This window comes from Rhincodon typus, chromosome 2, assembly GCF_021869965.1.
Source record: "Rhincodon typus isolate 14 chromosome 2, sRhiTyp1.1, whole genome shotgun sequence".
NCBI lineage: Eukaryota > Metazoa > Chordata > Chondrichthyes > Orectolobiformes > Rhincodontidae > Rhincodon > Rhincodon typus.
In genome coordinates, this window is record NC_063333.1 from 44,833,740 (window position 1) to 44,854,647 (window position 20,908).

The 20,908-nt window shown below is 39.7% G+C and overlaps 1 protein-coding gene across 9 annotated transcripts in view; it reads left to right on the forward strand.

Moving 5' to 3' along the window:
- abcb4 (ATP-binding cassette, sub-family B (MDR/TAP), member 4) overlaps nucleotides 1-20,908 on the forward strand; it is a 97,418-nt gene that overhangs the window by 57,954 nt on the left and 18,556 nt on the right. For all 9 annotated transcript variants that reach the window (XM_048612190.1, XM_048612179.1, XM_048612167.1 and 6 more), the window contains 8 exons: nucleotides 1,707-1,877; nucleotides 7,440-7,601; nucleotides 7,864-8,025; nucleotides 9,772-9,918; nucleotides 12,861-12,965; nucleotides 14,003-14,080; nucleotides 17,738-17,821; nucleotides 18,957-19,160. In XM_048612190.1, coding sequence (XP_048468147.1) covers nucleotides 1,707-1,877; nucleotides 7,440-7,601; nucleotides 7,864-8,025; nucleotides 9,772-9,918; nucleotides 12,861-12,965; nucleotides 14,003-14,080; nucleotides 17,738-17,821; nucleotides 18,957-19,160 — 1,113 coding nt within the window. The remainder of the gene's footprint in view (nucleotides 1-1,706; nucleotides 1,878-7,439; nucleotides 7,602-7,863; nucleotides 8,026-9,771; nucleotides 9,919-12,860; nucleotides 12,966-14,002; nucleotides 14,081-17,737; nucleotides 17,822-18,956; nucleotides 19,161-20,908) is intronic.

The window sequence follows — 20,908 nt, forward strand, 5'->3', positions numbered from 1 at the left end:
CCTGCTCCACTGATGCTGCTTGGCCTGCTGTGTTCATCCAGCTCTACACCGTGTTACCTCAGATTCTCCAGCATTGGCAGTTCCTACTATCTCAGAACTGTTAAGAAATAGTTACCTCAGTGTAAGGAGTTTATTTGAGAATTTCAAGACCAGAATTGTTTGGTTAAAATCCTGAAGGGGTTATTCGAGGTAAAAAAAATGGTCTAAACTCAATTGCATAGCTACTCAAGGAGGTGTGGGTGTACTATCAGATTCTCAAGACTGAGAATTAAAACAACAGTTATGTTACTATAAAAGGGCGCTGATGTTTTTAACAGGTCTGTGTGTTACTGTGAGTTTCGAGATCATTACATTTATAGTATATGTAAGTGGCTTGGTTTATTCAATTTCTTTTCCACAATAAGCGTTTGTTTTATTGTTAAAACCAAATCTGCAGTTTTGGTTATTTGTATTTCAGTGAAAGACCACCTTGTTACAACCAATTAAACAAAAATCTATCAAGTCACATTTTGATCTAGGATCTGACTTGTCCAGCAATAACATTAGCTGGAATCATAACTCAGGTCAAATATAGTCAAGGAAACCTCCAGCTGGTTACCACCTATAACCCACTGCCTTGCCTTTCAGATGATGAGTCAGTTCTCCTCCATGTTGAACACTACTTGTGTTAGCACTGAGGGTGGTGAGGTATTCTGAGTGGGGACATCAGAATCAATTACCAGGAGTTCCTTGGTAGTATTATAACTAACTGTGCTCACTGAATCTTCAAAAGGACCTAACTGCTACATTGTGTCTGGTAGGTGGTGAGGGAACCAACAAGATGGAAAATGTACTTTACCATGTCCTCACCAATCCATCTACAGCAGATATATCTGTCCATGGAATGAAATTCTGACAGGGATGAAGTCTCACTTTCACATTGAGAGTACACTCATTGTGATGTGTGGCAGTATCACCATGCTGAATAGGATAGATTTCAAATACATCCAGCAACACAAGACTAGGCATCCATGAGACACTGTAGGCCTCCAGCAGCAACAGCAGCAGAAGCAGAATTGTATTCAATCATAATCTGCAACCTCTTGGTCTGGCACATCCATTCCTCATTCTACCATTGCCATCACCCAAGAGATCAAATGAAGGGTATCTAGTACCAGCAACCATTTCATAATTTCACAAAGAGAGATGAATTGGCTGAAGACTGGATCTGTGATGCTGCAGACCTGAGGCCAAGCTGCTATATGTACAGACAACATTCTGGCAATAGTACACACATCTATATATATATAAATTATAATTAGAAATAGACCATTCGGCCCCTTTAGCCTACTCCGCTATTCATTAAAATCATGGTTGATCTTGTGTTTTAAATTCCAAATTCGATCTACCCAGTAATCTTTGACTGCTTAGTCTAACAACAATCTACGTACTGCCATCATAAAAATATTCAATGATCCAGTCACCACTGCCTTCTAGGCCAGAGAGTTCCACTGTGTACAACCCTCAGAGAAAAAACATTCTTTTCATGTCCTCATTTTTAAACATTGTTTTTGCCCTTTAGTTCTGGATTCATCCAAAGGAGAAAATGACCTTTGATAGTTTGAGACATCCAGTCATTATTAAAAGAGGCTTACTTACTTTAACTTTTTCTTCATAAGTAGACATGTATAATGTGTCACTAACTCTGATCTTGAAATTTTCTGCAGAAATTTGAAACGTTAGTTGGAGAAAGAGGCACACAGCTGAGCGGAGGCCAGAAGCAAAGAATTGCTATTGCACGTGCTCTGGTGCGCAATCCCAAGATTCTGCTGCTGGATGAAGCTACATCTGCTTTGGATGCTGAGAGTGAAGCTACTGTTCAAGCTGCTCTCGATAAGGTAACAATTGTTCTTTCTTTAATTTAGCTAATGCTAGTTTAATTATGTTACTGTAATTGAGAGGTTTCTTTCATTGGAAGGATTGCCCACTTTTACAGTTTTGTCTTGAAATGCTGTTGTGGTACTGGTTGAGGAACGACAAGAATTGAGGTAACTATTCCTCATTTGTAAAGATAAAGTCACCATAGTGTCAGAGGGCTGCTGTTTTATTACAGAGAGACAGTCGGTGGTGAGTTTAACCTGAGGGTCACCACACTTCAGGTTTAGAAGGTGGGACCTTCACAGTGACTTCAGCCGATGTGAGAATTGAACCCACACTGTTGGTGTGACTTTGCTTTGCAAATCAGCATTTGAGTGAACGGAGATGCCTGGTCCCTTGACTCTTTATTTGTAACAAAAATAGTAGATAGGGAGTTGCATTTTCAATGAAAACAACAGTCTGGAATGTTTTGACCAATGTTTCCACTATCTCTGCAGCCACTTCATTTAAAAGTCTTGGATACATGCCATCACATCCTAGCTTGCGTTCAGTTTGTCAAATACATTGACTCTCGTGATATAGGCTGTTAACAGATCTGTCACCCCATTAGTATCTTGCTTATCTGATATCTTTTGGGATATTTATATGTCGTCCACTGTGATGACAGATGCAAAATATTAGTTTAAATTATCTACCATTTCCCTGATGTCAATGCCCTAGTAACATCGTTCAGTGGATCAACACTTGCTTTAGCTACTTTCATTCTTTTTATGTAGCTGTTTGTTTGCTATATATATTTTTATATTTCTTGCCAATTTATTTTCATAATGAGTTTTCTCCTTTTTTGTTTTTTTAGTCATCTGCTGCTGGTTCTTAAAAAAACTCCCCATTCCACTATCACTAGTTTTCACCGCTTTGACTACCTTAAAGGGTGGCTCACCATGAGATTCTGAAGGACAGTTAGTGATTTCCAACAAGTTCTGGTCTTGCCAACAACAGTCACATTCCATGAAATAATTAAGAAGATACTATTTTGAAGGACAGTGATTTGTATGTGGGCAAATGTCAGATCTTATGATGTGTGAGCAAAATAAGCTATTTGGGCCATTGAGTCTGCTTTGCCATTCAATAAGATCATGGCTGCTCTAATCATCATCTCCACTTTTTGTGTCATTTTCCCAAGGGCTTTGACTTCCTTATTGATTTAAAAAATCCAACTATCTCAGCCTTGAGTATATTTAACAACCTAGCCTCCACTGCCTTCTGTAGTAAATAATTTCTACCCTATGAGAGTTGAAATTCCTCCTTATCAGCCTTAAATAGATGGCCCCTTATCTTGAGATTATGCCCTCTGGTCCTAGACTCTCCCACAAAGAGGAATAACCTCTCTGCATCTACCTATCAACCCCACTAAGAATCTTGTATGTTTTGGTAAGGTTGCTTCCTAATTTTCTGAACTCCAAGGAGAATAGGCCCAACTCACTCAACTGCTCCTTCTAAGATGGTCCCCCCATATCCAGGATCAACATAGTGAACCTACCCTGGATTGCCTCCAGTGCCATTCTATCTTTCCTTACATAAAGAGACCAAAACTATTCACAGTGTTGTAGTTGTGGTCTAACTGGTGCCTTAGATAGTTTTAGAAAAATGTTTTTGTAGTCCATTCCCAATGAAATAAAGGCTAACAATCTACTTGCCTTTCCTGTTACCTGTTAATCTTGTATGCTAGCTTTGTGTGGTTCATGTACAAGGATCCCAAATCCCTTTGTGTTGCAGCTTTGTGCAGTCTTTCTCTGTTGAAATAATATTCAACTCTTCTGCTTTTCCTGTCAAAGGATATTTTCATGTATCCCATCTGCCAAGATTTTGTCCACTCACTTCTTTTTATAGAATCTCTACAGTGTGGAAGCAGGCAATTCACCCCATCGAGTCCACAATGACCCCCTGAAGAGCATCCCATCCAGACCGACCCCCTACCCTATCCCTGCATTTCCCACCCTAGACACATTTAGCATGACCAATCCACCTAACCTGTACATCTTTGGACTGTGGGAGGAAACCAGAGCACCTGGAGGAAACCCACACAGACACGAGGAGAATGTGCAAACTCCACACAGTCGCCCGAGACTGGAATCGAACTTGGGTCCCTTCACTGTGAGGCAGCAGAGCTAACCACTGAGCAACCGTGCCACCCCTGAGAAGATAATAGCATTGAAAATTATAACCTGTCGATATTCCTCTGTAATAGAGATAGTAGGAACTGCAGATGCTTGAGAATCTGAGATAACAAGGTGTAGAGCTGGATGAACACAGCAGGCCAAGCAGCATCAGAGGAGCAGGAAAGCTGACGTTTCGGGCCTAGACCCTTCTTCAGAAATAGGGGAGGGGAAGGGGGTTCTGAAATAAATAGGGAGAGAGGGGGAAGTGGATAGAAGATGGATAAAGAAGAAGATAGGTGGAGAGGAGACAGACAGGTCGAAGAGGCGGGGATGGAGCCAGTAAAGGTGAGTGTAGGTGGGGAGTTAGGGAGGGATAGGTCAGTCTACTCTGTAGACTCATTGTGTTATCCTTACCACTTGCCTTCCCGCCTATTTTTGTGTCATCTACAAATCTGGTGATAGTACATTCACTTCCCTCATTCACGTCATTAACATACGTTGTAAATAATTGAGACCCAGCACTGATCCCTGTGCCACTCCACTCCCAACTTGAAAATGCCCTCATTATTCTAACTCTGTTTTCTATCAGTTAGCCAATCCTCTACACATGTCAATATACAATCCCTCACACTATGTACTTTACATGTAATATCTTACTGGATGTAACTTCTTACTGAATACCTTTCTGAAATCGAAATGTATTATAGCTACTGGTTCCACTTTATCTATCCTGATTGTTACCTCCTCAGAGAATTCTAATGTATTTGTCATGCATAAATTCCCTTTCATGAAGCTTTGTTTAGTCTGCATGTTTGTCATGCATTTCTAAATGCTCTCTCTAACATTTTCGCAGTGACAGACATTAAGCTAACCAGCCTATCTGGTTTTGTCCCCCTCTCATTTTGCATTAGGCTGTTACATTGGCAGTTTTCCAATCCTTCTCCAGAATCTAAGGATTTTTGGAAGATTCCAACCAATGCATCCATCTCCTCTCGCTACTTCCTTTAATACCATAGGACACAATCCATTAGGCTCAGTGGACCTATTGGACTTTAGCCACGTTGACGTTGCTAGTTCTTTGTCTGTAGTGACAGTTTTGTTTTACTTCCTTCAACACACAACCCACATTTTGTCCCTTGATTATTTAATATTTTTGGAATGCTAACAGCATCTTCTACCATGACGAGTGATGCAAAGTATTTATTCAATCATTTTTCTTTTCCTGATTTCCCCATTAATATTTCTCAAGCCTCATTTTCTAGGGGGCCTGTGTTCAATTTGGCTTCTTTCATTATTTTTTCAATTTAAAGAAGTCCTTCTGTCCATTTCGTATTTCTTGCTAGTTTACCCTCAAATATTTTTTTTTGTTTTGGTCATCTTTTGATAGATTTTATAATCTTTTTTCATTCTTCTGGGGTATAACTAATCTTAGCCACACAGCATGTTTTGTCTTTCAGTTTGGTTTTATCCTTAACCTTCTTGGTTAAGCATGGTTGGTTTATTCTCAACATAGAATCCGTCTTCCTCGCTGGCATATATGTCTGTTGTGAGTCATGAATTATTTTCTTAAATATCTGCTATTGTTCATCAACTGTCTTCTCTGCTAATCCACTTTCCAAGTTCACTCTAGCCAACTCAGCCATCATTACTTTATAGTTACCCTCATTTAAGTTTAACATAGTTGTTTCTGACCCGAGTTCCTCATGCTCAAAATGAATGCTAAATCCTGCCTTATTGTGGTCATTGTAACATTGAGGATCTTTCACTGTGATATTGTTTATTAAACCTGCCTCATTTCACATTACCAGATCCAAAATGGCCTTATCCTTGGTTAGATCCACAGCATATTGTTCTAGGAAACTGTCCCAAATACACACTCTGAATTATTTCTTGTGATCATCTCTGCCAGTTGGTTTTCTGGTCTGCATGAAAATTAAATTCTCCCATGATTCATGTACTGTACTTTTTATATGTTCTCATTATCTCCTGATTTATTTAAAGCTAATTCAATTCAATTCAATTCTCAGCCCTACAGTATAGCTGCTGTTGTGAGGCTTATGGTCTACTCTCACCAATGACTCCTTCCCCTCATTATTTCTTGCCTCCATGAATATGAATTCTACATTTTCCGATCCAAGATCCTGCTGTTGAACTTATCCATCCCTTACTCATAAAGCCATTCCTCTAACCTTTCCTTCCTGCCTGTCCTTTCAAAAAGTCAAGTATCCCTGAATATTTAGTTCCCAGCTTTAACCTCCTTGTCACCATGTTTTCTTAATGGTTATAAGATCCTAGCTAATAACTTCTATTTGTGCCATTAATTCATTAATTTTATTCTGAATACTACATGTAATCAAGGAAAAAGCTATTAATTTTGCCTTTTTACTACGTTTCCCCTGGCTTGCTACTTTTTTAATGTTTCTACCTCTGCTCCATCCTATCCCACTCTTAGTATCTTCACCTTAAAGCATCTCTGCAATGCTTTTATATCCTTTTGCTTTGTATGCCTATGTATTTCCACCATCCCCTGCCTTGACCCCACCAATTAAGTTTAAAGTCCTCTCTACAGTGTAGGCTATTTGATACACCAGAATGTCGGTCCTAGCACAATTCAAGTGAGTCCCATCCACCAAAAGACTAGCTTCCTTCTACTCCATCTTGCACACATTGAGACCTCACAAGTAACAGGAAAGTTGAGTTAAATTATTTTTGGTAGTAGTGTTTGAAGGTGCGAATATAAACATGTATTTCGAAAGGAAAGATTTATAGGGGTTAAGGAAAATGAATGGGAGCATGAGACTAATTGGATACCAATTTAACAGAGTTACTGTGGGTAGTTGAATGTGCTGCTTTAGTGCCGGCTGGTTTTATAATTCTGTGAATGCTGTGCGGACATTTCATCCCAACTGCGCAATCAGATCTCCTGTTGCTTTGGGGCTCAAACATACCATTTTCACACCTCAAGGTGAAGAGTGCTGTTAACTGTGGCAAGGATTTACAAAGACTTTTCTTTCCTTGAGGCGTGGAGACTCTCTGAATCCACTATTTATGTTTTTTTAAAAACTGCTTACATTTCCCCACATCGCCGGTGGTTGTGTGTGCAGTGACTCAGTAAAGACACCATTATGCAAAAATCTTTATTCAATATTTCCACCACCAGGAAAACACCTATGTGACCAGTGAACCAGTCACAAGCAAAGCCAGATAAGGGCAATGCTTACATGAAGAAAGTTAAGGGGATAGGGAAGAAATCAAAATACAAGGCACCCGCACGGTGCCCATCTCTCCCTAAAAGCATTGAGAGCATTGTTGTGCAAAGATTTTTAAGAAACAGCTACATATTTCTGTAAGGAAGCTACACAAGCACTGGGCTGGAAGCATGATACGTGTCACGATCTAAACATAACCTGTATTTTCTGAAAGGTACGCAAAGGCCGCACTACTATAGTTGTTGCTCACCGTCTGTCAACAGTCCAAAATGCAGACATCATTGCAGGTTTACAGGATGGTGTCATTTCAGAGATGGGAACCCATGAAGAACTGATGAAGGCAAAAGGAATTTATCATGCATTGGTGACTGCGCAGGTACTCTTGAAAGTTAGTTACCTCTTTAAATGCATGGATGACTTTAACTATTGATTTAAAGCATGTATGATTGTGGAAAGGGTTCTTGTGGTAGTGTCCCTACCTCTGAACCAGGAGACATGAGTTCAAGTCCCACTTGCTGCAGAAGAGTAATAACATCTCTGAAAAAGTTTCAGAATTAAATTTCACTAAATGTGCGCGCATATGTTTAATTTGCTTAAATAAAATTAAAAACTTAAAATGTAATGTAATTTGTTTTTAGACATTTAGGCATGAAGACAATGAGACGGACAAATTGGCTATTGAGAGAAATGAAGCTGAACCCAAGACTGTTGCTGCAAAGCCACTGCGAAGACAGTCAACACGTGCTAGCATGAAAAAGCCAGGAACAGCTACAGAAAATAAGGATGCTGATGTTCCACAGGTACAGGTCTCTATAGTTTAGTTAAGAATCTGTTTTAGGTGGTGCATTAATATCCCATCTTGGAATTTTATTACTTATGATGCTTCTAGTCAGCCTATATAAGTATCATAAATCTTTATCTTGTATTGTCTTTCTGTCCTAGTGTAGTTGAAAAGTTAATAATTCAAAGCAGTAAGAGAAATTCGTTTCATGTCTCTTTGTTAATTGAGTTCAGTGGTATTTGGGCTTCTTTTCCTTATTTATTTTGTGGGATGTGGGGGTCGCTGGCTGGCCAGTATTTATTGCCCATTCATAGATGCCCTTGTGAAGGTGGTGGTGAGCTGCCTTCTTGAACCACTGCATTCCACCTGCTGTGGGTTGACCCACAATGCGATTAGGGAGGGAATTCCAGCATTTTGATCCAGCGACAGTGAAGGAACGATGATATATTTCCAAGTCATGATGGTGAGTGGCATGGTGGGAAACTTGCAGTTGGTGGTGTTCCCATTGTATCTGCTGCCCTTATCCTTCTGGGTCATGGGTTTGAAAAGTGCTGTCTGAGGATCTCGAGTGAATTTCTGCAGTGCATCTTGTAGTAGCTAACTATACAATATGATTTTCAAATGTTTAAATTAATATAAAGCATTCATTATTCGCAGAAGTTTGAGATTTATTGGTATTAGGGTTGAGAACATTGAATTCTCAGTGGGATTTGGGTTCAACATTGGTGCTTCATTGGCTTAACAGTCTTAAGAGGGCACAATGGTGGGTAGTGTGGGAAATGGAAATTTGTGATACTGTTTTTAAATTACCTTTATAATTACAAAATGTCAGCCAGTAATCAATTGTTGGTTTTTGCGATTATTCATGCAAGTTATTTCACTTGTATCCCCATTGTCAGTCTACAATATGATCAGAAATTGTTTGCACTGTTGCTCTAAACTGCAAAAGCAAACCATGGCAGATGCTGGAAATCTGAATTGAAAACAGGAAGTGTTAGAAACACTCAGAAGGTTTGACAGCATTTGTTTGGAGAGAAGAACTGAGTTAATAAGCAGAATATTAACATGCAAGGGAAGAACATGTGGAATCAGGTGCTGGTGCAGCTTGAAGGTCCAATCGTGAAAAATATCAGTGTATTAGAAACCTAGTATAATCCCACTCAATTCTCCCCTTTAACTGGAGGTTGCTTGGAGGCACATGATAAATCCTGGTGTAAATGTCAGGTCTGTTATTTTCAGATGTTAAGTGGCAATTAAAATGAAATTTAACCCAGCGTTCTGGCTTTCCCAGCCAATGAATGGTATTCCAGTGCTATCTAAAACTTGAAGGATTAACAAGTGAAAGTACATTGGTTCTGTAAAATTGACAGACTAAGAAAACTTCAAAGACCGAAACAACACAACTCCTTCCTTGCCTGGAAGGCTTTTGCTTGCGGGACCTATTTTGCTTTCAAGTTAGTTTTCAAAAATTTGTCTTTTCTGCTACCTCAGGCCGTAATGTCAGACTTTCCTGCAATGTGGGAACTGCTTGGACCTTTGAGGTAGAACAACATCTGCAACAAGAGCAAATAACTGCATCTACCTCTGCTCTGTATTACCAGCATTTTCTGTTTTTACTAAATTTAAAACATTCATTTAGCCATTTTTAGGTTTAAAAATGAACAGGTTTTTTTTAACAGAATCTGAAGTTCAATCATTTACAGATTGCAGTTTTGGAAACCATATTCCATATTACAACTGTATATGAAACGATTCTATTTTTCAGGATGAAAATCTTCCCAACATGTCCTTTCTGCGTATCCTTAGAATGAACAAGACTGAATGGCCTTATATACTTCTGGGAACATTCTCTTCCATTATAAATGGTGTCCTGCAGCCTGCATTTGCTCTCATATTTTCCAAAATTGTTGCTGTAAGTTTAAAATGTTCAAATATATTCTAGTTAAATTGTACAAGTGCAAATAGGTTTTATACAAGACTTAATTGAAATTATATAAATTCAAATAGTAAATAATGATTCAGAGACCAGGAATCATTGAACACCCTGGAGAAAATAGGGCTTTGGGCTGAACTTTACCAGAAATCACTTAAATATTAATTTTGGCAAGTTTCATGGTGGGTTTCTCTTCTCTCAGAGCAGGTTTTTTCATGCTATCTTCCTTAACTCACCGCATTACCTATGCACCAGACGGTGTGGTGCCACACTCATCATATTCTCTGTCTCACTGTTGGAGCCAGAACCACATTTAAAAGTTGGTGGTGCACCAGGTGTCCCGAGCTGCTCGTGCACAGTTCATGTCATTTCCCCGAGACTTAACAGACAAAGGAAAACTGGAACTCTCCTCTTCCCCTAGCACCAGTCGAGGAGACCCTGACACCAGGCCTTGCACCCCCTGGGCTGGGATTGCCATCTGGGTCATTATGACCATAAGACAATAAGAAATAGGAACAGAAGCAGGTCATTTCGGCCCCTCGAGCCTGCTCTGCTATTCAATGTGATCATGGATGATCTGACATTCCTCATGTCCACTTTCCTACCTGACCTGTAACCCTTGATTTTCTTACTGATCAAGAATCTATCTCAGCCTTAAGTAGGGGCAGGGGACTTATCCGCCTTTAGACCCATTAGTTTGTCTAATACCACTTCTCCAGTGATGGTGATGGTACGTAATTCTTCCTCCATATTCTTTTGTAGTAATGAAATGTTTGAAGTATCTTCCACCATAGGCACATATTTTGCATCAGTCTTTAACTCCTCTGCCATTTCCTTGTTGACCAAAACCATCTCCCCAGCTTCATTTTCTATGGAGCCTGTATCCACTTTGACCTCTCTCTTCATTCTTATATATTTAAAGAAGTTCTTATTGTCAGTGTTTATATTCCTCGCAAATTTGTCCTCATAGTTTATTTTCTCTGTTTATAATGTCTTTTTAGTCGTCTTTGCTGGATTCTAAATTTATCCCAGTCTACTGACTTTGCCCTTCTCATGTGCTATTTCTTTCAACTTAATAACCTCTTTAACTTCCTTGGTTAGCTATGGTTAGTTTATCTATGTCTTAGGATGTTTCCTCCTTACTGGGATATATTTTTGCTAAGAGTCATGAATTACCTCCTTAAATGTTGCTTGCTATCACTCCTGCTCATCTGTGTGCCCAGTTAATATAAGCAAACTCTGTCCTCATTTCATTGTAATTCACTTTATTTAGGATAAACACAGTTGTTTCTAACCCAAGTTTCTCAGTCTCAAACTGCAAATTCAATTCTGTCATGATCACTACTTTCTAGGTTACCTTTTACTTAGATGTCATTTATTAAACCTGCCTCATTGCCCATTGCCAGATCCAAGATATCCAAGATATCATTCAACTGGTTGTTTCTGTGACATTTTGCTCTAGGAAACTTATCCACTTTTGGACTTCATTGTCATAGCTACCCTTTCAAATTTGATTAACCCAATCAACATGAATATTGAAGTCACCCATAATTATTGCTGTATTCTTTTTACATGCTGCTATTATTTGTTGATTTTATAGTCTTTCCCATACAGTCTGGGGGTCTGTGCGTTACACTTCCCAATATTTTCTTTCCCTTGCTGATTTTTACATCCGCCCAAATGGACTTTACATCATTCAAGCCTAGATCACCTCTCACAACTGTCCTCATTTCATCTTTCATTAACAGTGCTATCCTGCCACCTTTTCCATCCCTCCTGTCTCTCCAAAAGGTCAAATGTTAAATTCCAAGTTTTGATCTGCTTGTAAATATGTTTCCATAATGGCTATGAGATTATTCTCATTTACCTCAATTTGTGCCATCAGTTTGTCTATCTTATTCTGAATGCATCGTCCATTAAAGCACAAAGCCTTTAAGTTTGTTCTATTATTGAGTTTCCCTGCATTTCTATGGTTCCTCAGCACAATACGACATTCACACATTCTGCTTTCTGTGAGGGTATGTGTCACAATTATCTCTGTGGTACCTCACATTCACTCCATCTCTACTACTACTGCCACCTCCCATCAAGGCTCAAGCTCTATCACTCCCACTATTTCATGTAATGTCTCATCCAGCCAAGCCCCAAACCCTTAACCATGTGTGGTCTCTGTGCCACCTACTCATTCTGTATGCCTCACCACTTCAGTAAATCATGGCAGAAGTGAGCCACATTTAGTGATGGATATTGAAGTTCCTCAGACAGAGCATGCCTGTGCTGTTGCCAACCTCAGTATTTCCTCCAGAGAGTGCTCAACATGGAGGAGTACTGATTCACTTAGCTGAGGCAGGGCGACAGTGGTAATCATCTGTTGGCTTCCTTGTCCACTTTTGACTTAATGGCATTGGATCCAGAGTCAAATGTTGAAGATTCCCAGCACAACTTGTTACTGACTGTAATACCATGGTGCTGCCACCTCTGGCAGGTCTGTGGGACAGAACGTTCCCAGTGATGTTGATGATTTAGTCATATTCGTGGAATCATAGCTTATACACAATATCAGATTGTTGTTTGATTGGTCTTTGGGGTAACTGTCCCACAAAGGAAGAACTCTTGCCACCGTGAATGAGGAGACTTGCTATCTGGACAAACACCTTTCACAGAAACAAATCAGTTTGTACCTCAATTGATATCAGTGCAAATTGTTTCTGCAACGTGTGCAACCCATGTTTCATTTCCAAGCAGCATGCTGAAACATTATCCTGTTATCTATAACCAAAATGAAACTTCAGACAAAGTAATTTCAGACAAAGTTTATTTTCACAACATCATGAATGCCTTGTTTCTTGCCATACTAAATTTACTGAATATGTTGTTATGCAATAATCACATTTAAACTGTCCTTCTTTTACCCAACACAGGTATTTGCTAATACAAACAAAGAACATATTCGCTGTCAGAGTACACTTTTTTCCCTGTTATTCCTAGCACTTGGAGGTGTCTCCTTCATCACATTTTTTCTACAAGTAAGGTTTAATGATATCTGTGAATAAGTAGAATGCTGACTGGAGCCAGATTACAGTATTCAACCCTGCATTCTACACTGCAGGAGCTAAACTCATGCCTTATCCATTTTGTATCAAGAAAAAAACACACACCGGCTCGAAGCACCGAGCAAACCACTGCTTTTGCTTGGTGTTCCTGAAGCTGTAGTGCCCTCAAAATGGGGCCACTTTAAGGAGTTGGTGGCATAGAGGTGTATTGGTTTGTACTGGTCCTTGTTATGTTTGGCAAGGTTCTGTTGTGTTTTGTTATGTGGACAACCTACACTGATTATATGAAATCAAATTTGCGATGGGCTTCTCATCAATTACTCTGTTATTGAGCAAAGAAAATAATCAAAACAGACCTGAATAGCTATGTAGTGATCCCAAATCACTGCAAAAAAGATAAGAAAACAAAGCAGGTGTGGGAATAGATCAAAGAAGTCATTAGAGTCTGAGATAAAAGCCTCACTGGAGGCTGCCAATGAAATGTCACTGGAACGTATTGCAGCACTCTTATGGCAGAAGTTGATAAGACAAGCTACTTGGCAAGTGCACAGGCGGATGACAAACATCCATGCTGCCACTGCCCAGTAACCTCTACTTACTAAAGATTTGGTGTTTACAGAGGGATTCAGGCCAGTTCTGGGTAATTTCTTGGAGTTCAATTGAATTCCAGGGTGAGTTCAACATTTCCAGGCATGCTTAACATATTTATGCTAGGCTCCTCTCCTTGTTACATGTATTGTTTAGAGCTTTGAACACACTTAGGACAATGCCTCTGTAAAAATAACACAGGGAGAAAGCACAAGGCGTGTTTCCTGAGCTTTAACAAAAGGAAGTTCTATGATATTCAATCCAAATTTATAAAATTAGGATGCACCGCCCACTGATTTTTGTATGGAATGTTTATTCAATAAAATCTCTATGTTAACTCAGCTGCAGAAATAATTTGGATGGTTATGTTATTCCTTTGAAGTATAGTTCCGTTTTATCACACCACTTTATGCCTTTTTTAGGGTTTCACATTTGGCAAATCTGGAGAGATACTGACAATGAGACTCCGATATTCAGCCTTTAAGGCAATGATGCGACAGGTAGGAACCACATATTAATATTTGGCTTCATTCCTTTGTTATTTTGCAGTGTGTAATTCTTATTTTGTTAGTTGAATCAGTTGTTTTTACTTTGGACTCAGTAGACCTTGCCATCACTGGATTTAGCCAAATCAGTAGTAGTACACTAGCAACTGTTTCACAGCAGAACTTCCCTCCATCATAAAGTCAGACGTGGAAATGGCGCCGATAATTACAGAGTTCAGCACCATTCACGATTCCGCAGATGTTGAAGCAGTCCATGTCCAACTACAGTGAGACGTAACAATATCCAGGTTTAGGCAGGCAAGTGGCAAATAATGTTTTCACCACAGTGCTGCCAGGCAATGACTATCTCCAATAGGAGAGAATCCTACCATCTTCCCTTCAAATTCAATGGTGTTACCATCTCTGAATCTCCATTATCAACACCCTGGAGGCTACCATTGATCAGAAACTGAACTGGACTAGCCATGTAAAAATTGTGGCTACAAGAACAGGATGAAGGCTAGGAATCCTGCAGTGAGGAACACTGACTCCCCAAAGCCCATCCATTATCTACAAAGCACAAGTCAAGAGTATGGGAATTAAAGGCCAATAAATAACTATAATCAGATCAGCCATGATCCTAGTGAATGGCAGAGCAGGATCAAGGGACTGAATGGCCTACTCTTGTTCCTGTTTTCTTATGGCCTTTTAATCTACTGATAACAATTTGTCTTGTATATTATTCTAATGTGTACATAGTTTTTTTAACTTTGTATTTGATGACTTTTAATTTTTGATTAAGTTAAAAAGAATGACCTTTCATATCCTTGCTCTGGAATGGAGCTCAGATTACTTAAATCAGTTCTTTGATTGCTTGAAGCTCCTCCCAAAATGCCAGTTTTAAGATAGTCCATAACATAAAGGAGCAGAATTGGGCCATTTGGACCTTCCAGTAATTGAGTCAAATTGAATATTGAAACTTAATTTGATTATTGAAAGAACTGAGATAAATTTGGCGCTTTTCACAGGCTGCCTTTTACAAGCTTAAGGTACTGCATTAGATCATTAACCATTGCCCAGAAGAGCACATGCCACATGAAATATTTGTTAAATGAAATAAATATTAAAAATAGAGATCTGTGCATAAAAGCAACATGATTTAGTGTTCCAGAATTTCCTAAAAATGTGTTCTATAGTAACAGTTAGCTGATCTAGTGCCGACATTTATGGAAATTATGACATTAAAAATTACCACCGTAACTCAACATCAGTGTTTCCTGTGATCCCTGCCATACCTTGGCCCAACAATGAAAAGTTAATTGTCACATCTCTGTGACCATTGACACCAATGATAATTGTGAACATTTTGAATTAACATTTGTTTTTTACTACTGAAACTTACACTCAAACAGAATGAGGCTGAATGTTTGCCTTGTATAAATATTGAACTCTGTTGTCTGCTCAGAGGACTCATCGGGTTTGGAGGAATAGAGTGTTATTGAGAGTAAAGACTCAGAAGTTTTACAAACATGGCATCAACTGAGCTCATAAATGAACTTTAGAACATTTTCAATTGAATCAATATAGGTCAGGAAGCACAGAAGTGGCTTGCGAGTAGGATTTTGTGTTGGATATGATACAGGCAGCAAAGTTGGGTGTTAGGGGGTTGTCTAAGAGAGCAATTAAAAAGGTAAATCTGGATGTATCAAAGCTATAAGTGAGCCTTTGAGCAATAAATGAGTTGAGGCAAGGTGTGGAGGTAGGCTCTAAACTTCTGTGATGGACGAGGTGTGAGGTCAGAAGATAGGCCTGTGAATTGTCTGGTTGTGATTAGTCTGGTTCAACCTGAGACAGTGACTGAGTGGGAGGTTGGAATTAGTGATTGTTACTTGCAATGGGGTCCAAAGTTGATGCCTTAGTTCTTCCTAATAATTAACTCAAAATTGCACCATGTTCATGACCAAATGTCAAATAAACAGCAAAAACAGTCGGACTTACAGAAGGGCTAATGACTTAGGGCTGCGTATTCTCAACATAAATGTGGAATCTTTTTTCCTTTCTTTCCCCTTCTATGGGATGTGGGTGTTGCTGAATTTGTTGTCCATCTATAATTGCCCTTTAGCTGAAGCTATCCATCCCCATAAACCCCACAGGCTTTGCATCTCCCAGGTTCCCATCCAACTTGTCTGTGTCAGCTTGCAACTCCCCACATCTCACATCCCCTCTCCCCACCCAAGCCCCCAGCGTACAAATTAACCATGCCAGCTGCCATACACTGCACCCTCCCTGAAAACCACTGTGCTTATTACCATGGTGCAGCACCATCACACATCACCCTGCTGTCATCTAGTTTCCCTCTTCACAGTTGTCATCCCCCTTCCACTCAGCTTGCAGCCCCCAAAGATTTCCAAGTCTTCTTCCCATCCCCTATTTCCCCAAACCCTTTATGTCTTAGTTTCTCTGGACGTAGCTAATGGACTGACTGTGGCCCAACTCCTTGTGTGACCTACCTGGACAGTCACAGACGAAAAGGGTCCAGACCCTCAGGTGATGTCTGTACATTTTCCTGGACACTTTTGGCCTACTCCCTGGACTGGGCGCTATAAGGTTTCATAACTGACCATGACCCACTGCCCAGAATGCAGAGGCACAGACCTCCTGACCGAGAATGCTCTGACTGGATGCCTGACCGTGGCCCCCCTCTGGACTGGTTTCAGAAGTAGCTGTTGACTCACTGTGTTGGGAACCCCTGACTGTCAGCTTCCTCTGTGGATTCTGATGAGGGCAACTTCCTTAAGACTCTGAGACATGGCTGCGAGCTGAAGCTGCCAGGTACCCGTTCTGGTTTCCCTGCTGAGAATTCTCGTCTGGCTTGTTTAAAGTGCGTGCTATGGTAGGAACCTGAATATTAATGAGTCATGTTGTACCATTATTAAAGTGTTTAACAAGTTCTAATCCAGTTGAATTGGCAACTTGCTGTTGCCTAGCGAAAAACCTACCTCACCACTTGGCAGTTATGTAAAAGCTACAGTGAGATGCTCCCGATGAAGAGATAGACCTGATGTGATTTTGCTACAAATCCCACCATAGCCCGCACTGTTCAGGCCTCTCTAAGATTCCGCCCGAAGACTCATCTGGCTTTTGTGAAAGAGAGCTCCAGAGTTTAGTGGGAATGGGAGCAGGGGAGATAGAGGGAGGACTCAAAAAGGTATGACCAATAATTCTGAGGCTTTTTGTTGTACCAACAATGCCATAAAATGTTGAAATTTCTAGGCTGTCAGTAATGGCTTGGTGTCTTCATCAAAGTCGACTGTGATAGGAATCTGATTCAGCACTAATTGCAAATAAATGCGGTAATGCCTGGCAGAATAATTTATAAAAGTAGTTAACTGACATTTGTTGTGAGACATACCCACCACAATTTTACTGAAGTGACTCCAGCAAACCTTTCAGTTGGTTTTCAGAAATCATCAAATTTCAATAACCGTACAGCAATTCACAAACTCCTTTTTCAATTAACATTTTAACAAATATTGTTCCAAAATAATTGTGTACTAATTTAGCCAAGCCAAAAAGACAGGTAATTATACACCAGTCTCATGGCATTTTATATGTAATATAACATGTTAATTCATATGTGTGTTGTGTGTGTGTGTATATATATATTTTTAGGATGTTAGCTGGTTCGATGATTCAAAGAACAGCACTGGAGCATTGACTACCAGACTTGCTACTGATGCATCTCAAGTTAAGGGGGTATGTATCTGCCAGTGCCATTAGGTTTTGACCATCCCTACCCATCACAGGAGTCAAAAACTGTAATGAAATCTAATTGAATTATAGTAAATAACGTGACAGAATCATAGTCTAGTACAAATCAGAGGAAGACCATGTACCATCAGCTCTGCACCACTTCTTTCAGAATGCAATCCAGTTAGTCCCTTTTTATTGCCCCATATTCCAAAAATGTCTTTGATTTAATTCTTAAACCAAATAAATATATCAGTGATTTAAGAGAGGTAAGATTCTACATAATCCTGTTTGTAATCAGAAAAAATATTTGGAAACAGCAAACTTTGTTTTAACGAGCACATTATAAACTGGCACTCTTGATAAACCAGTAAAATTTATTTACCTCAAATACTGGCAGTTTACTGTGTTATGGTGATCTCTGCGATGTCAGTAGTCAGTTAAGTGTGTGAGGGGAAAGGCTCTCTGCTGGTACTTTTTATTTAAGACAAAGTTGTATTATTATTTAAGTGATTTATGGTGTAAATAAAGTATAACTGTGATGTGTATATCCCTGCATTACGTTTCTATTACTTTGTGTTTTTACGTTATGTGGACCTCTTGATCAACTGGAATATTTGATCAATTGACACACTCTGGTTCCATAGGTCCCAATTAATAAAAACTTTGTATCAAATATTGTATAATTAGATGATCAAATTTGATATGATCTTTTACATTAAAGTTAAATATTTATTTAAAATATCTTAAGTACTTAAAGTATCTTATTTTGTAAATCAGACCTCTTTAACAAATGCTCCAGAGTGACTCCAGGCTTGTTTATGGCCTCCTAATAGAAAAAATATTAATGTTTGAAAATATTATGAATGTATTATGTGCAGTTTCTGCCTTAGAAGTTTCACATAGATATCACATACAATGTACCTATATTTTTTTTTAAATTATTTCAACTCAACCAAAGCATTCTGTAAACAACATACTTCAAACCTCTCATCAAGCATAAAACTAATCCCAAAATGCTGCATAAAGCTTTATTAAATGTTGGGCAATTAACACAAGTGCAAATATTGAAGAGAATATGGAGGTTATTTTCTAAAATTATTTTTAATGAAGAATTTTCTCTGTTCATGTCTTTACATAGGCTACGGGTATCAGACTTGGTTTGATTTCACAGAATGTAGCTAATTTAGGATGTTCAGTTATTATTTCCTTCGTCTATGGCTGGCAGCTGACACTATTGATCTTGGCTATTGTGCCAATCTTGGCATTAGCAGGATTGATACAAATGAGAATGTTCACTGGACATGCCAACAAGGACAAGTTGGAACTTGAGAAAGCAGGAAAGGTGAGTGATTTTCAGGGGGGATAGACGGCATTTGATAGCATTTTGATTTGAGCTCTTGGGATTAAATGTGGCACTCCACTACCTGCGGGTTTGAATACAGCAGGTGGCTTGTATTCCACCTTCCTGCCTACCCCTGGCCTCCAATGTAATTATAACAGCAGTGGGGGTGGCATCAGTTGGCATGCTGTCCAGTGGACCAATTGAAGTTCTTAAAGGGCAAATGATGCCAACTTCACCACCTTATTTAACCAGAAGCTGGAGAGGCTCACACCATGCAGCTTGTGTGGTTGTTTTTGCTGTGCAGACTTAGGCAGGATGTTCCTTCCTTAACTGACACCTGGGTCTCATTGGAGATCCTCCTTAAAGCATAGATTCTCAAACCCTGACCATGATCTCCTGCAACCTATACATTGAGAGTTCTTTAGCTGAGGGATCCGTTCTTCTCCTGGCCAAGCTTTACGTGTGGCCACATTGCTCCCTATAACTCACTGTTTCCTTGAAATGATTCAAGTCTTTGTTTCCCACAAAGAGAAATGACTTTTCTGCATCTGTCCTGTCAAGTCCCCTAAGATTTTGTATGCTTCAGTAAGGTCCTCGCATTCTTCTATATTCCAACGAGTCCAGCCTATCCTCAAATGACAGTCCCTGCATGCCTAGGATCAGCTAGTGTACCTTATCTGGACTGTCTCCAGTGCCGGTATTCCAGATGCCTGATATTTACTTTTACAGCAAGAGCAGTAAATAACATGTTGTTTCCAGATGAAATGTTAATCACAGGATGTAGTCGCAATCATTTTTACACCAGTGCGCGCATAGAAACACAGAAAGGGACACATTAGCCATAAAGAAAAGGTTTGCATTGGGTAGGAGGGAACAGAATTAAAGGGTTTAAAAAAAAGTCCTGACCTCCAAGACTCCCACTTCTGGTTGTAAGCGAGGTAGGACCAAGTTTTGCTTGATGATCAACCCATTCCTCGGAGACAGGTTAGCGTTTTAAATATTATAATAAGACTGTGTGTCTCATTTGTGTTCACTCTTTGAAATTTAACCCTGCCTGATAAAGTTTTCAGGCCTCAGGAAACATGCTGGCTAAACCCTCACTCCAGAGTGAGCTCCCCCAGCCGCTGCCTCAAGGTCTGTGATTACCGTCTATCGTCTTGCATTCTCCCTGAGGTTATATGTTACTGATACGAGCATATGAAAAAGGAGCAGAAGTAAAGATGGTCTGTAAGAAATAGGGTTTTAAATTGGGGGAGGGCAGATTTTAATAGAATAAGGCAGGATCTGGCCAGAATAGACTTGGAACAGCTTCTTCTGGGTAAATCTACAGCAGAACAGTGGTGGGGGAGGGGGGGCATTCGGAAGGGAATTGGTGATAGCACAGGTCCAACATGTTCCAATGTAGGAGCAACAAGCCCAGAGAAACATGGATGTCTAAGAATATTCAGGACTGGATAAGAAGGAAAAGAGAGGCTTTTATCAGGTACAAAGGGAGCAAATCAACAGAGGCCCTAATGGAGTACAGGAAGTGTAGGATGGATCTTAAGAAATCACAAATCATGAATATACACCACAAACAGCATGGGCCATAGCACCTGAGCCCTGCAGAACCCTGATGGAAGCAAACTTCCAGCCATAAAAGCGTCCTTCTACCATCTGCTGCTTCTTGTCTCTCCGTCAGTGTTGGATCCAACATGCCACTTTGCCTTGGATCCCACTTTTTTGACCAGACTGCCATGAGAGACTTT